The 15,683-nt window shown below is 42.5% G+C and overlaps 1 protein-coding gene across 2 annotated transcripts in view; it reads left to right on the top strand.

The window, feature by feature from the left end:
* The window catches only part of stard9 (StAR-related lipid transfer (START) domain containing 9), a 77,339-nt gene that overhangs the window by 49,930 nt on the left and 11,726 nt on the right, over positions 1–15,683 (top strand). For both annotated transcript variants that reach the window (XM_015350940.2, XM_015350939.2), the window contains exons 22-25: positions 773–954; positions 2,098–2,545; positions 3,446–12,775; positions 14,980–15,180. In XM_015350940.2, coding sequence (XP_015206426.2) covers positions 773–954; positions 2,098–2,545; positions 3,446–12,775; positions 14,980–15,180 — 10,161 coding nt within the window. The remainder of the gene's footprint in view (positions 1–772; positions 955–2,097; positions 2,546–3,445; positions 12,776–14,979; positions 15,181–15,683) is intronic.

The raw sequence follows: 15,683 nt of genomic DNA, 5'->3' as shown, positions 1-15,683 counted from the left end.
TAGTAGTTCTTAATCACAGGATATCTTGCTGTTTAAAGTTATTTCCTTCATTTAGTTTATTTTTCTTGCTGAATCACTGCCTGTGGATTAGTTGCCAGGCACATATATAGTGATCTCAGGGTTCAGTTATACAAAATGCAGCAACCAAGAGTGATTAATCTAGTAGTTAGTAAAGTTGGATAAGATAAAAAATGTATTGCAGTTAAGTTGCCTTTTTGATCGGTTTCTTGTTACAACATCGTATTAACACTGAAAACAGAGATTATTGTTCTTCTTAAAGCAATCTTCACTTGTATAGCACACTGAGTGCTGTGAACAGATTGTGTTCCATTGACGTCTGTTGTTTCTCGATTCACAAGTTAATAAAGTTGTTTTGAAGCAAACTGGTGTATTCTGTAAAACTCAAGATTGTACACAGTGTCTGTTAGCCTCTCAACCTATTAGTGGTGTAATCTATGATTAAAACCATAACTAATTTTTCAATTTGATATTGTTATCTTGGTTACATTGAATACGTTTTCTTAAAATGCTTAAATGAAGATAAGCAATAAAAGACTCTCTACCAGTAACTTCAATGTAAGGTCCTTTGGAGGTTCCGATGATCATTAACAGACTGATTTGGATATAATCTGCTCGATATTTTTTGGAATGTTAGTTACTGGAAGTTTATGTACAGTATGTGTTATATGCAGACTCTGTTACATGTAGTACAGCTGTGTTGACTCCGTCTAGCTATATAAACGAAGCGACTCACCTGCTGTGCTCTCTGCAGGGCCGGAGGAGGGGGCTGCTGGGAACGGAGCGAGGCTGGGGCGGGGGGCGCCCCCAGGCGGCAGCTGGCGGAGCAGCAGCGCTACGTGCAGAGCCTGCGGGAGGAGATCCAGTCGGCGCAGCGTAGGGCGGAGAGGGACCTGGAGTGGGAGCAGGCGCACCTCCAGCAGCAGCACAGGGACAGTAAGGACGGCCTCTCTACACACGTCCCCTGATGCAGTTCGTGCAGCAAGGCCCGGCCTCTCTCTGGAGGATGTGCTGTTCAGTTCTGGGGTTTGTTCAGGATCCCTAGGCCTCATTTCACATTCAGATTCAGCTAAGTACAGAATCTGATTAATTTTAATTATTTTCACAAACCAAATACAATAATAATCCTTACACGTCTATAGTGCTTTTCTGGACACTCTATTCAAAGCGCTTTACAGGTAATGGGGATTCCCCTCCTTTACCACCAATGTGTAGGACCTACCTGGATGATGTGACAGCAGCCATAATGTGCCAGTACGCTCACCACACATTAACTATCAGTGGTGAGGAGAACAGAATGAAGAAGCCAGTTCTTAGATGGGGATAATTAGGAGGCCATGGTTTGTAAGGTCCGGGGGGAAATTTGGCCTGTACACCTGGGTAACACGTTCCATAATCTTTTTGACATTTTTTAATGAGTCAGGACCTCTGTTTTATGTCTCACCCGAAGGACGGCGCCTTTTTTACAGTATAGTGTCCCCATCACTGTCAATTGGGTCCCACACAAACTTCAGGGTGAGCGGTTCCTATTAACTCAGCAGCACACCACAAAAGAAAACCATTGTTTCACCAAAAGTAAAGAATCATACTAATAATATTGAGACATTCCAGTCAGTGTGTTCACATTCAAAGTACAGTTGATCCACTTGATTTAATAGCGTTTCCATTCATCCATTTTGTTGCACTGGTTAGAACCCTGGAGTCAATTCCTCTGGTTCTGTCTACATGCAGTTTGTATGTTTTCCCTGTGTTTGTGTGGGTTTCTTCCAGGTGCTCCGATATCCTTCCACGTTCCAAAAGCATTCTGGTAGTTTAATTGGCTTCTGGGAAAATTGGCCCTGGTGTGAGTCTGTGTTTGTGCCTGTCTGTCCTGCAATGGACTGGCATCCCGTCCCGGGTGTACCCTGCCTTGGACCCTTTGCTTGTCAAGATAGATTTCTGCTCCCCTGCAGTACTGTATTGGATAAAGGTCTTTGAAAATGGATGGATAAAAGTGTAATGAAATTGTAGAAATTAATTCTGATTGTTGAGTCCCTAATGTGTGTCTAATTCGTCTGCTCTTTTTTCTTCTCCTTGCAGATCAGCAGTGGATTCAGCAGGAGTCACAGCGGCTGGCCAACGAGGAGAGGAAAACAAGTGAGCTGGGAGTGCAGACAGACCCCACTTGGGGCTCGGAGGCTGGGGTCCAGGTCATGCAAGGGTCAGGGGTATGTGAGACCCCTCTTGGCAAGAGGAAGAAGCTGGTCCAGCAGGAGCTGCTGCGGCACCATGCGCTCCGCAGGTCGGAGTTTAGGGTTCGCAGGAAGAGGCTAAGATACCAGCTTGAGAAGATTGCCCGCAAGCGGCACTTTCTGGAAGCCAAGAGGGAACTGCAGCAACTGGAGAGTGCCTTTGCCCTCAGCAGGGAGAGCCCCACATCTCCAGATCTCACGACCGAGCTCGGAGGAGCAGTCCCTCTCCTGCGCCGGCACTCCTTCTCCGCGGATCTGCTCTCCCGTCTCTATCCCAACCAAACCCCCATCTACAGGTCTGCCTCCTTTCCTTTCATAAGTGCTTAGTGAGAAACACAGAGGTGGATAAGGCTCTTAGCTCCGCCTCGTTTGTCTTAAACCTCAGGTCACTGAGTCTCAAGCCATGGAGTGAGTTTTCCGGATTTTCTCTGAGATAAATTCTAATGTCCAACTTCAGTCCTAAAGTAAAGCTGACCAAAAGTGTCAACTTGTGAAACTTACAGCACAAGGAGATCTAACAAGTTAGCAAACTTAAATCTTCCTTGGCAGAATATATTGACCTGGATGTAGTTCACTCACCTATTCCTGTGACACAGGTTAGAGCCGCCTCCAATGAAGAACCGAACTGCTCTCCTAAAGTAAATCAAGGCCCTGAGAAAAGTGTGGCCAACTTGCACCTCAATGCTGTAACCTTAGCTGACGTGAAACTGAAGCAGAGAGATGGTTTTGTTTACTGCTATAAATCATTTACAGAAGCATTTCAATAAGAAACTATACAGTTGCAGACAAAGTAAGCCTACTTGTTTGTACAATTTACATAACATTACTTAAATAAGTGTTTCCATTCGTGTTTCCATTCGTATCTTAAATAGATCAATTAACTACAAAACTCAAATACCAATTTCTTGGATGAATAAGCTTTCGATAAACCTAGCGGAGACATGAATCATAATTTAGTATATTTAGCATGGCTGGAGTTGGTTGGTGACAGTACATATATCTGTTACTGCAGATGTAGAAACCTTTTCCTATTTTTTTCCATATTTCTCTGAAGCGTTAGTTGAATCATTGTCCTAGTCCATTAGTAGTGCTTGCATTTATTCCCCATTGAAGAAAGGAAAAATCTGACCTTAAAAATAACTTTGAAATTCGAGTTCTCATTAAAATGTGATAATGCTCTCCTTTGTTTTCCACAGCCATTTCCTTGCAAGGAACAAGTCCACTGAGCTACCTCCTCCCTCTGGTCAGTTTAAGTCTTCTGCCCTACGGAAATGGCTGTCTGAAGAGTGCCTTCCAGCAGCATCTGCAAAGAGGATGAGGAATTGTTCTGAGACATCCACCACAGGACTTGGTCAGGTTTTGAGATGTGAAATGGGTTCAGTGGGAAACCAGAAATCCCAGCAAACAACTCCTCCATGCCCAGATTCCAGCAAAGGTAAAGGAAGAGCTTTATCCAAAAGCAGCAAAACAAAATGTCAGGAGCCCACGAGGAGCTCATCCAAGGGAGCAAGGATTTCTACAAAAGGCAATAAAGGCCTGGAAAGAATAAGAAAAGCACTTTCACAATCAGTAAGTCCAGGAATCAGAACTGCACTGTCTAGAGTATTTAGAAAACCACCCACAGGTATATTTATAAATAGAGGTGCTAAGTCTGTTAAAAAAATAAGTTGCAAGTTGACTAAGAGTTTGGACAGCAAGACTGCAGAGAAGTGCCTCACCAAAATGGCATCTTGTGAAGATCTGGACCATCTTAGCAAGGCTGGAGCAGACTGCTGGCATAAGCGCTGGCATAGTGCAGACTTTCTGACTGGAGGAATCAGACAGGGTACAGGTTGGGAGCTGGGTGAGGAGAATGAAGAAGAAAGGTCCTCTGATTCTGACAGCATGTACTCGCTGGATTCCCTTTCATCAGCATATACCAAAGCCTTGGCTGAGCAACTAAAACAGGAAGACGCAGACCAGCTGGTACAAAGCGATGAAGAGAGCATTGACAGCCAGATGTCACAAGACTCCTTGGTGACCAATGGAGAAAGGAAGCAATCTGAGAGACCAGCGGTGGCTCTGTCAAATACAGAACCTTGTTCATTTTTCGGTAACCCATATTCAGCAGGTAACTCTCATTCCTGGCAAGCGAGAAGAGTCTCACTGGATAGTCTGGCTGGTGATGAAGAAAGAGATATTAACTTTTCCCCCCTTGGCTCTGCTACATCTGATGAAATGCCTGTTGAAATTTACTGGAAACGCCAGAGTCCACGAATAAAAGCTGGCATTAATACCAAAGCTCTTAAGGAAAATGCGTTTCTGCAGCAGATGAAGCCCTTGTTTTACCAAGGAGGAGAAACTAAGGAGGAAACTGGAGAGAGGGTTTGTAAGTTGAGAGATGATCCCTGTTTGAAAACATGTCCATCATCAGCCAATTGGCGGACATATTCCAGAGAGGAGGAAAGTTTGCTGGCTCTTACAGATGCCTGGTCTTCATCTGAGACTAATGAAAGCCCCAGGATTCTTCAAGATACAAATCAAGAGGTTGCCAACATGGTAAAGGGCAGCCCAAAGAGAGGTGCTGAATTGTCAGATTCAATGAGTAGTCTGCTTAGTTCTGGATTTGAAAGAGATATATCTAATGCCTGTACATTAGACAGTAACACAACCCTAAAGGAACAAAGTTACTGGGATTTAGAGTATTGCACGAACATGGAAACCATCCTGGGCAATACATTGAAATCAAAGACTCTGCCATCGATTCCAGTTTCATTCGGAAATGAGATTGCACTACAGGGGCAGCTTTTGACTTCTGAACCTGGAATAAATGAAAAATGTTCAGCCGTAGCAGAATGTAGATCGACAGCAAAAGAGGTTCCTGTCATAGAATCTGAAGTTACAAAATTCAATTCTGATTCAAACTGTGCTGAGGAGAAAGAGAATCACCCTGAGAAAGAGGTTCATGCAAAGCTCACATGTTCCTCAGTGATCCTTCCATCTCTTGGTTCCAGCAATAATGACCTCCAGGCATCAAACAGGACAGTCTCAATGGAGCATTCTGATCATTTACATGCTTTTATTTCTTCAGGCTTACTGTACATTGATCCTGCTGGTGATACTCATTCACATTCTAGCAGTGGCAATCTTTCAGAATCCTCTTATGAAGACAACCAATCTGTTTCTGGAGGCACTAGTAAAATGAGGAGTGATTGTACAGTTAAATCAGAAAAAGCAATTCAAAAACATGTTAGTGCACAGGATAATGATGTGATTCCTCAGTCTCAATTGATCACCAAAATTGCATGGCAGATACAGTCTCAATGGACCTTTAAAGATGTAAACATAGATGAGAGCATGGATTCTCCATTATCATCCCATGAACAAGAGACAGAAAGGTTTCTGTGGCATGAATCTCATTCTAATACAGTATTTAGTGGATCGAGCCCTCAGGTCAGCATGAAAGTTAACACTAACTCTAATATTAACTGTCTCAGTAATCAAAGCAGTCCGATCGTTAAGGAAGTATACTTTCAGGATGCAATGAGTGAACTGCAGAATGGAACTGGGAATCTGCAGGATAATGGAGTCGTTCCCATGACTTCAAGAAATGTAGCAAGTCCAGATTATACCTCAACAGGCAAAGACCAGATCGATTCCTTCCATCCTGCTGCTTGTGATTTCTCTTTAGGGTCACATGTAGTCACACCCCCACTGGAGAGTAATAATGAGGAAGATGCAGACCAAAAGAATGCACTGTCACAAGAGAAGTACCAAGAGTCTCCACCTGTCAATTTGGCTCTCTGTCGCAGTGAAATACAGCAAGTAAAGGAAAAGATGGCAAGAGTTAGGAACTTTGAAGGTGCACAGAAAGCTGTAATGAAGGAAAACCCAAAAGAGCAGAATAAGACACAGTGTAAAATTCTGCAGAGTAGCTTGGATAGAACACAAGTCAAGGGAGAGGATGTTTCCAAGAGTAAAGAGAAAGGCAGTTGCGAGTCAAAAGAACTCAAAGATGATTCAATGGGAAAAGCCGAGAAGCAGTGTAAGCCTGGTCCAGGCATAATGTATACAACTAGAATTGATGGTCAGAGCTCCAACACATCAGAACATAAAGCTCCTGAGGTGTCCCACCTGGAAAATACTACAGTAGAATTTAGAAAAGACAGCTGGAAAAACCCAGTGGAATGTAGTAAAATAAAGACAAATCTGGAAACTACAGAAAGAGTGAATATTCTGAACTGTCGTACTATTGTACAGGACAGTCAGGTATCTGCAGAAGTCACTGGAAAGGATTGCATGGTGATATTAGATAGCACTGAAAAAAAAAATGAATTAAGTGAGTGTAGCAAAGAAGACATGCCCAGAGTAACCAGGGTGGTAGCAACTGCAACTACAAGTGACAGTCAAAAGTCTGACACCACTAGTAGATCTTATAGTCTTCTCCAGAAAACACTAACAGATCCTGGTGAAATTCAGGATGTTCGTGGGGAGCAGTGCAGAATTCAAAGTGTACTGGAGTGTGAGAAGGAAGAGCTCGCACCAACGAAGAAACAATCTTCAGTGGCAAACCCAGAAAATGGAAACAAGACTCTAAAAAGCAGAGAGGACATAGACAAGATTCAAATGATGATTAACAAAGAAGGAAGCACATCAGGTTTAAAACATTCCAAGTCAGAAACCCCAGAGATTGCCTGCTTTTCAGTTGACCAGAAGATCTCTGAAGTAGTGAAAGAACATATGGACTGTTTAATGAAAGAGAGCAAGGAAGGCATTATTCATGGAAGAGAGGGGGAACATGAGGTGGTGATGGGTTGCAGTGAGTCAAATCATCATAGTGAACATGAAGTCCTGAGTGAACAGGAACTCCGTCCTTTCTCAAGAGAAAGCAGACCCCCTCTTGCAGGGAATCTTGTTTCCTTGGACAGTTGTGATTCTTGTGCTTCTCCAGAAAATGATCTTGATGATTTGTGTAGCTCTCCACAGCCCTGCCATTCACATTTCCAAACATCACATTCTCCTCTTGTTTGTGTCCTTAAAGATGCATACGTCAGAGTTGATATGGCAAATTTTGACCTTGAGGGCAAAGATCTTTCCAGCTTACCACTTTCTTCCCAGGACCAAGAAGTCCTGGAGGTGAAAAAAGACATAGCAGGTCTGACACAAGGACATGACAGGGAAAACAAGCCTGACCAAAACACTCCGAAAAAGAAAGAACCCCAGTCTTCTGAAAGGATGAACTACGTTCAGATTGGAAACAGTGGAAATAGCAGTACAAATGTGTTTCAGCAGACAGCAGAAGAAAAGCATGGCGTTTCAAAACAGGGCGACAACCAAGAATCTGCAGACTCAAACTCAAAAGAGACAGAAGAGAGCCACCCCAAAGCCCCAGAAGGAAATGAGTCTCAAGGTTTGGGCTATGCAACAAAGAAAGCAAAAGAGATCTCTAGTGTTGTTGAGAAGGATTTCCAACACTTAACAAAATTCACGGGTAAAGTCAGCAGTAGTTTTAGAAAAAATATTGAAGGCACTCTAACCAGATTAAAACCTGTTTCAGTGCAAACCGCGGAAAGCAATACCTCAGATGAAAAGAGAAGTATAGAAGGAACACAGGAATTCAGAGGAGGAACAGGAAGTATAACGGAGTGGGAAAGAGATGGTGAGGAGGAAAGTAAAGAATACTTATCAGAAGACCTTCTGTGTCCTTTTGTAGATGTCACTAAGAATGAATCATTAGATCACAGAGAGCAAGACTTGGATAGACCAGAGGGTGTCAGGGAAGCTGAACTACAACCAGAAGGCTGCTATTTAGAAAATGTCGCCAGTTCATCCAACCCAGAATATTCTTGGGAGTTTAAGAGAGATCTGGATGTGAATGCCTCTATGCCACTGTCAAGCAGCAATACACAGAATGGCCCAGGTGCCCAAGATTATTTAGATATTAGGATGTCAAATTGGACGGTTCCATTTGATCAGGCTGTCCAGCCTATGGTTAACAGATCCTCCCAAGCACTTTCTTTGTCAACAGATTTCAGGATACAGTCTAAGCCTGAGCCTGAAGAATCACCAGCTTTCACTGCTCAAATTGAATTTGATCGGATCCTGAAATCTTCATCGTACAAAAGCTTTGCAAAATATGGGTGTGCTGACATGGCCAAAAATGGTGGTGAATATGCATTGAACTCTCTGGAGGAAGGGACTAACAGTGACGATTCTTTTTGTGATGTATTTTCTAATAAAATAAGCTGTGCTGGTAACGTGCTCCTGAGTAGTAAAAAAGATAACCTATTAGCAGCTGAATCTGAAGTGGTACTTAGAAAAGAAATCTTAAGAGGAGCACCAAGGAAATCACAGATAAATTCATGCCATGTCTCTGATTTGAACAATATTATACCTGCTCAGGATGCAGGTGAGTCAGTGATAGATAGCAATGCTGAAAATGGTCAGTGGTTCTCTCCAGGACAGGACCTAGGAAGTTCGAAAAATATGGAAGAACAGAGAGACAAAGAAAACCGAGACGAACTACAGAGTTCCTGTCATATCACTAGTCCTGCTTACATCAGCAGTGAGCAGTTCCCGGAAGGTCACATTCACAACTCCAAAGGTAATATTACCCAAGCTGAAAATAGGCCTTTTAATAACAAACTACCATCTATCCATGTAACACCTGTTACATATTTCCCTGAAAGTCAGGTTTCATCCCACAATTACTGCTCAAGCCATAAGAACCAGGAAGCTAAAGAATGTATTTATGTTATGGAGCCAGGTCTAGATGAGAATATTAAGGTGTTGAATGTTTTTGAAGCATCTTTAAATTCTCAAGTATCAGATTATGAAATAATCTGCTTGAAGGACAGATCAACTGGGCTTCAGGAGACCAGCAAGTCTACTTGTTCCGCACAGGATTCACCAGTTTCTTTGGATCTGACTGCTACTCTCCCCAGGACTGCAGACAACAGCTCATCTCCTGACTCCCACATCAGTGCTGCAGAGAATGATAGCCTACTTTTACTTTGTGGGCATGGCTCTGAAGAGCACAGTAGTGCCCAGGCAAAAAAGTACCATCTGAAAAGGGCAGGTGACCACATTATTGGAGAAACACAAAGTTTTAAGAGAAAAATCATGGAGAGTGGTCCGCAAACTGACAATTCTACACAGAGCTGTGAACAACCTACAAGTAGCACACTAGTGGCCAATGCCACTACATGTCCTGTAGAGGAAAGTATTATTCCACCCAAGTTGCTTTCTTCTTCACAGTGTGATAGTGCCATGGAAAGCCATGAATCACAAACTGAAGTGCATTATAGCAGTGTAAGACAAAAAGATTCCTTGGACACTGATCAGACGAGAATCTCTCAGTGTAAAAAAGACAACAGTGGTGACCACCACAAGACAAAGCAGAAACTGAAAAGAGTTGATCCACAGACATCACTAAAAGAGAGCTCCTCATCACCAGAGTCCAGTCTCAGTTTATCCGAGGAGCCATCTCTAGACAGGCCCTTAGCGGCCTTGTCCAGGCATGGTGCTCAGAAGCACAGCGTGGATAGCTGCAAGGAAGAATGTTGCTCTCTTCTACATATACACAGAGTGTCATCCCCTGTAATTTCTGTGACACCCCATGAAGGTGGCTTTGCTTTTGAAACTAGCACAAACTCACACCAGAGTTCCCGTATTGTGTGTGCACAGTCTAACTCAGAAGCCAATGAAGGTAGTTGTGTAGAGCACAACGCTAAGACGAAGCATAAGCCAAGCCTTATACTAACAGGAATTCAAAGGACATCTTCAATTGAAAATGCTCAGTTATCGACAAACAAAATAAAGGACTACACAACTGTTGGGCCTCTCTCTGTGTCTGTGAGCTCAGATGAAGAGAGAAAAGCTCTACCTTGTTGTTCAATAGGTGATGGATCAGACCCCTACCTTAATCACCAGGGACAAAACTCAAAATCCCAAGATCAAGGAGGAGTGCATCTGCCTGATGTAAAGGATGCAATGCATTTTAGTTCCAGTGATATCAACCCCTTTGTCCACCCATGGCAGGAGAAAGAGGCCAACAGAGTGACCTTTAAAAATCAACCGTTTGGGAGTGTCAGTGATTTCTCTTCCCAGTCATTTGACTGTGGTACCCAAGGAGTCGCACGGTGCTGTAGTGTCGACAATGTCTTAAATATTCAGAACTCTCCTTTTCACTCCCATTTGAGCTCTTTTGCCAACACTAGAGGAATTTCCAGCACCCTTAGTAGCATGGAAGACTTTCAGAGGCAAGACACCTTTGAATATAACCATAGAGGTGGCAGCTATCCTTCCTGTCAAGAGGTACTGGATTCAGGGAGCTGTAGTATTGGCTCTGGAGATCTTGGCAACAGCTCGATTCAAGTCGATGAAATTATGGTCCTCTATTCCTCAGAGCCTGAGTCGACAGTAGGTTCCTGCAAAGGCACTCCTAGGTTGACCTGTGAACATGGCACCCAGACTTCAGCTGATTGTTGGAAAAGAAAGAAAAACCGTCACAAAAGAAGCAGCACTCAGGTACCTGTTTCTCAGAGAGTACCTGAGGAGAATGGTGATGAACAGCCTACTTCGTGGGCAAGCCTGCAGAACATGTCTTTCCATCTTTCTCAGCTTATTCATAACACCTCGGATCTGCTTGGAAATATAAAAAATGTACAAGTCAAAGATGCCTCGCACCTCACACCTAGCAGGCCTAAGCTCTTTGGTGCATTTTCAGAGAGAAGTAGAAGGAGGGACAGCTCCACACAGACTACAGTTGATGTTGGCATTCAGACAGAGAAAATCTTCAAATCAACTAGTAAGTCAACGAACAAAACAGTGCTGGCTGAGGAACGCACAAAACCACCGGAAGTCAGCGTTATCGTAAAAGTGATTGGTTCAGAGGTACTTGACATTTCTCAGGAAAACAAAGACATTACACTAGCCTTGCAAGACCAGGAAAAAAGGACAGCGGTGAAGATCCAAAGCATGCCAGACCTACGCAAGAGCAGCTCTGCTGTTTTGCTGCCAGAAACAACAATGGGTGCTGTCCCACTAAGTATTCGAACTTCAACACCTTCTCTAGAGACTGTTAAGCAGAATCACTTGCCATTCAGTCCCAGAATCTCTCCTGTCACATCCCCCGCCTGTATTTCTGCATCAGAAGATGGCACCAATCTGGAAGTCTCTAGGATGACCAGTTGTTCCTCACAGTTCACTAGATCTGACAACCAGATGCACCCAAGGGAAAATTCTGTACACAACAGTCCATGCAGAAATACATCTTCAAGACAAGTATGTTTGATAGATCGTGCTTCTTCACCCATTCTAACAGTTGAGGCTGGAGTTAACTCTTGTATGGTTAGGAGCAAATCTGTTCAGTGCCTTGCAAACCACGAGACGTCTGAAAAAGTGTTCATAGAAGACTCTTTCAGGCAGCAAAAGAGAAATCGGTCAGCCTCATGGTATGGATTCCGACATAAAGATGGAAGAATCCCATCTGAGCAAAAAGTGTCAGAAGACCATTATCATGATGGCAATCAATTAAGTAAGAGGCTTGCAAATAGACCCATCGCCAACACCTCCACTGCAGACAACTTCAGTAACCCATGTACAGGAGAGAGGGAAAAATACTCTTCTGTGAATACTGTTCACATGCGAGGCTTTACAAAACAAGATTCTGGCAACAGATCAAATTACACTCTAGATGGACATGGGAGGAAAATTGTCAATAGGTCCCAGTGTATTGCTCATCCTCCTGGGTGCCAGATAGGGAACTTGAGTTCTAGACAGTCAAGGGTGTCTTCCTGGTCTCGGCAACAAAGTGGGAACACAAAAAACCTTGCTCTCTCAAAACAAAAACCAGCTGAAAGTCAGCTCCTGTCCAGCAAGCTGGAGGAAAAGCCCAGGAGGAAACCACAACAGTTTTCTGGCCCTGAATGCGAACTAAATAACAGGAGTGGTGAAGGATACCAGACTTCATCTGAAGATGGGGAGCGATGGAGGAGCCCATGTGAGCCTTCTGAAATGAGTGAAAGAGCCATCCATCTTCAGGATGATGACACCATGTCAGTGGCTCCTAGCGAGTGCAACACAGACGTCCTTCTCAATATAAACCCTCTGGCAGATGACTCTCCGGACTCTCAGGGAAACTGCAGGTTGCCTGAAGATTTACCAATGCACAACAAGTTTACCAACTGGTCAGGTGTTCACTACCGACCTCCTTCAAGTCTGAACAGTAGTGTGGTGATGGGGCTGGGGAAATCCCAGCCCAGGAAGACAAAGAAGGAGAAATCTGGTAGCATAGCTAGTGGCTGTTTGGATTCAAGAGAGCCAAAGGATGAGAGGGCCAGAGAAATTGAGAGGCTGCGGAAGGAGAGGGCACAAGTCATGGCAGCAGTTCGCTTAGATCTGAACCCTCACCAGCTGACAGTGGAGTTGACAGAGGCCAAGCTCAACTATGGCCTGGGAGAGACGGACACTCTTCTGAAGCTGCTGCACACTGGGGCTGCTGAAGAGTCCTGCCCAATGCCCACCAAAGAGCAGCTGTATGATAGGTGGGTGTATTGTTTTAGATACACCCTTTTATGAGAAACAGGGTGATAGGTCCTTTCCTCTTCTTAAACAAATGAGGTAGCTGAACAGGACTAGGGAGAATATATCTAATGTAGTCTGGCCTGAACAAGATAAATAACACGGAGAAAGACTGTGCCATTTTTAAGACAACTTAAGATACTATCCCATTTATTTCTTTAAATTTAATTTTAAAAGCAAACTTGATTTTTTTAGATAAATTATAGAACCAAAAATTAAATATCAATCAGAAATATTTGGAAAAAGAACCAAATATAAAATCATATATCGGTAGAGAGGATTTTAAAAAGTGAACATCTTTTTTTTTTAATGAAAACGTGGTGTGCAGATTCTAATATTTAGGATAAATTAAAGGGTGCAACTTGCCTTTCCCAAAAGAGTGAGCCCTCCCTTTGCAAAATTCAGCTCTTATTAGCAGTACTTTCATTTTAAGCATTTAAACATAGATGTAATTTTCTGAATTGTAAATGTTTCATTCTCTTGAAAATGAATTAATCTTAATAGCATTGATCTCAACAAATCACTTAATACTTTTGTTATTTTCTATTTTGCATGCCTGGTTTCAAAGCTCATGATAGTTATAGTTCTCTTGTATTTCAGGCTGAAGCTGACAAAGTGACAGTAGCAATTATACGGTATATTTATAAAGGAATATAAACACTCTGCCTGGGTTAAGTGAGACTCAATTTATGTAAATATGACTAATAATAAGTATGTGCATTATACTTCTATTGTAAGCTATGTTGTTACAAATCGGGGGTGAGGAAAATAGAGAAATGGGAGTAGTAATTAGAATAAATAAACCCTAGCAGTAGGCATAATTCGAGGTATGCAAGTTCTTCATTTTCTGGCACAGCTCAAGTGAAAACGTAATAAATCAGAGGCAAACAAGGACAAATGTTTATTAATAGGTAACTCAAACTAAGTGACACAATGTTACACAATATTAAGCATCACACTATTTACAAAATAAGGTGTCCAAAAGGCCTGCACTCTACAGACCCAGAAACTCCAGCATTTTAACCTCTATAACCTGAAACACTATATAATGCCTCAACATGCCAGCAAGAGATGTACCTTGCATCCCAAATAAAAGAATATATCTCAGGACTAAAACTCCCTTCCTACAACATGAATGCCCAAGAGAGAACTGGACAGGGATGGATCAATACCTAACTAGGAGAGAAAGTATTTTAGCCATGGGATTCCACAATAAAGGAAATCAGAATTTCCCTAAATAAAAGACACCAAGCTCGTTTGAACAAGCTTCAAGATGCTTAGCCAGAATTTGGTCTCCAAGATTAATCAGAACAAGATCTTGCAAAGGATGTAGAACAAGAGACAGTGCTGCTTCTCTCCATTTCTCTCTCTGTGTTCCTTCTGTTTCTACCTTGTCTTTTCCTGTCTCTTGCTATAGTTGTGTTTCTTAACTGATGACAAGAAGTTAATTAGACAGAGTAAACTAGAAAATTCTCTTTGATCCTCTGTGTTTAGCAGTCTGGAAGCTCAGCAGCACCTGGGCAAACTGGACTGTAATTTTAAATAGTAATTTTCTATGTATATTCACACATAGGCAAATAAAGGGTCGCTTCAGACTTAAAATTCAGATTATATCGAGACATGCGAAACAGAATGCTTATGCAAATGATGGTGATTCTTGATTTTATTACTTTTTTGTTATTGTTCAACAGCTGAGTAATAATAATAATAATAATAATAATAATAATAATAATAATAATAATAATAATATCACAACAGGACAGAAAGAAACTCTTGAAGTGTTGTCCACCACTGCACTAGTCCCATATTTGAACAGCATCTGCAATGGCACCTTTTCTTGTTCATAAAAAAATCTGATTTCTGATCACACCTGGATGAAAAATTAAGATCGCTTTAGCCATTAGTTATGTTTTTAAATCAATTTGCATGTCTGTAAATTTGTATATCATGAACATTGCTACGCAATTAATTGAAAACCAGAAACATACATTTTTTAATCGTCATTCAATAACTTTCTCACATGACTTTGTCGGCTTTTCTGACATGTTTCCACACTAGCCTCGTTTTGCAATATAGATGCTTCATATTGATCACTCTCTACTGGGCAGATTCTGTATGTGTTATAGCCAGCACTTTTTAAAGACTTGTGTGTTCCCCATGTCTGTAGACACAAGAAGAGCATTGAGGGGCTGCGACAGGAGAGGGAGACTCAGCTCCAGAGATGCCGACGAGCCCGCAGCCTGAGCCCCAGCAAGCATCCTTTTGCCCAGGGACAGGGTGCAGCGCTGCTCCCGAAGGACCCTGACACGCCCAGCCGGCACAGGGAATACCTGCAGCAGTTACGCCAGGGCGTTGTGGACAGCACCCGGTACGGCAGTGTGAGGCTGGGGGTGCTGGGCACAGCTTGAAGTAGCCAGATTGAAGTAATGATTACAGGCAGACAGCAGCATGCAGGAGACTTACTTCTATGAATGCACTTGATTCATGTCTAACGAACACTGGTGGATTGTTTTCATTCCAGCTGAGCTCTAAATCCCCAGTGCTAATTGATCTGTGTGCTTGTTTACACTTTTGTTTAACTTGTTTCTTTAGTCAGTCCTGAATGTCAGAAATACTTTACTTCAAACAACTGTGTCAAAGAACTTCAGCACACAAAGCTTTGCACAGCCCTGACTATGAAAGCTGACTAAACAGACATGGACTAGTCTCTCCATGGTGAACAGATGAGACAGATGGAAATAACATTGTGCTTACAGTGAGCATTTTTTTTCCTTCTGCTTTTGCAAATGGTCACATTTCAGGCATTACACCAGAATGAGGACAGTTGTGAAATCTGGCAATTAATACAAGGTTCATATCAATTATATATCC

The sequence above is a fragment of the Lepisosteus oculatus genome, chromosome 8, assembly GCF_040954835.1.
Source record: "Lepisosteus oculatus isolate fLepOcu1 chromosome 8, fLepOcu1.hap2, whole genome shotgun sequence".
Taxonomy (NCBI): Eukaryota; Metazoa; Chordata; class Actinopteri; order Semionotiformes; family Lepisosteidae; genus Lepisosteus; species Lepisosteus oculatus.
Note: the sequence above shows the minus strand (reverse complement) of the source record. Positions and strands in the feature narration are given on the sequence as shown.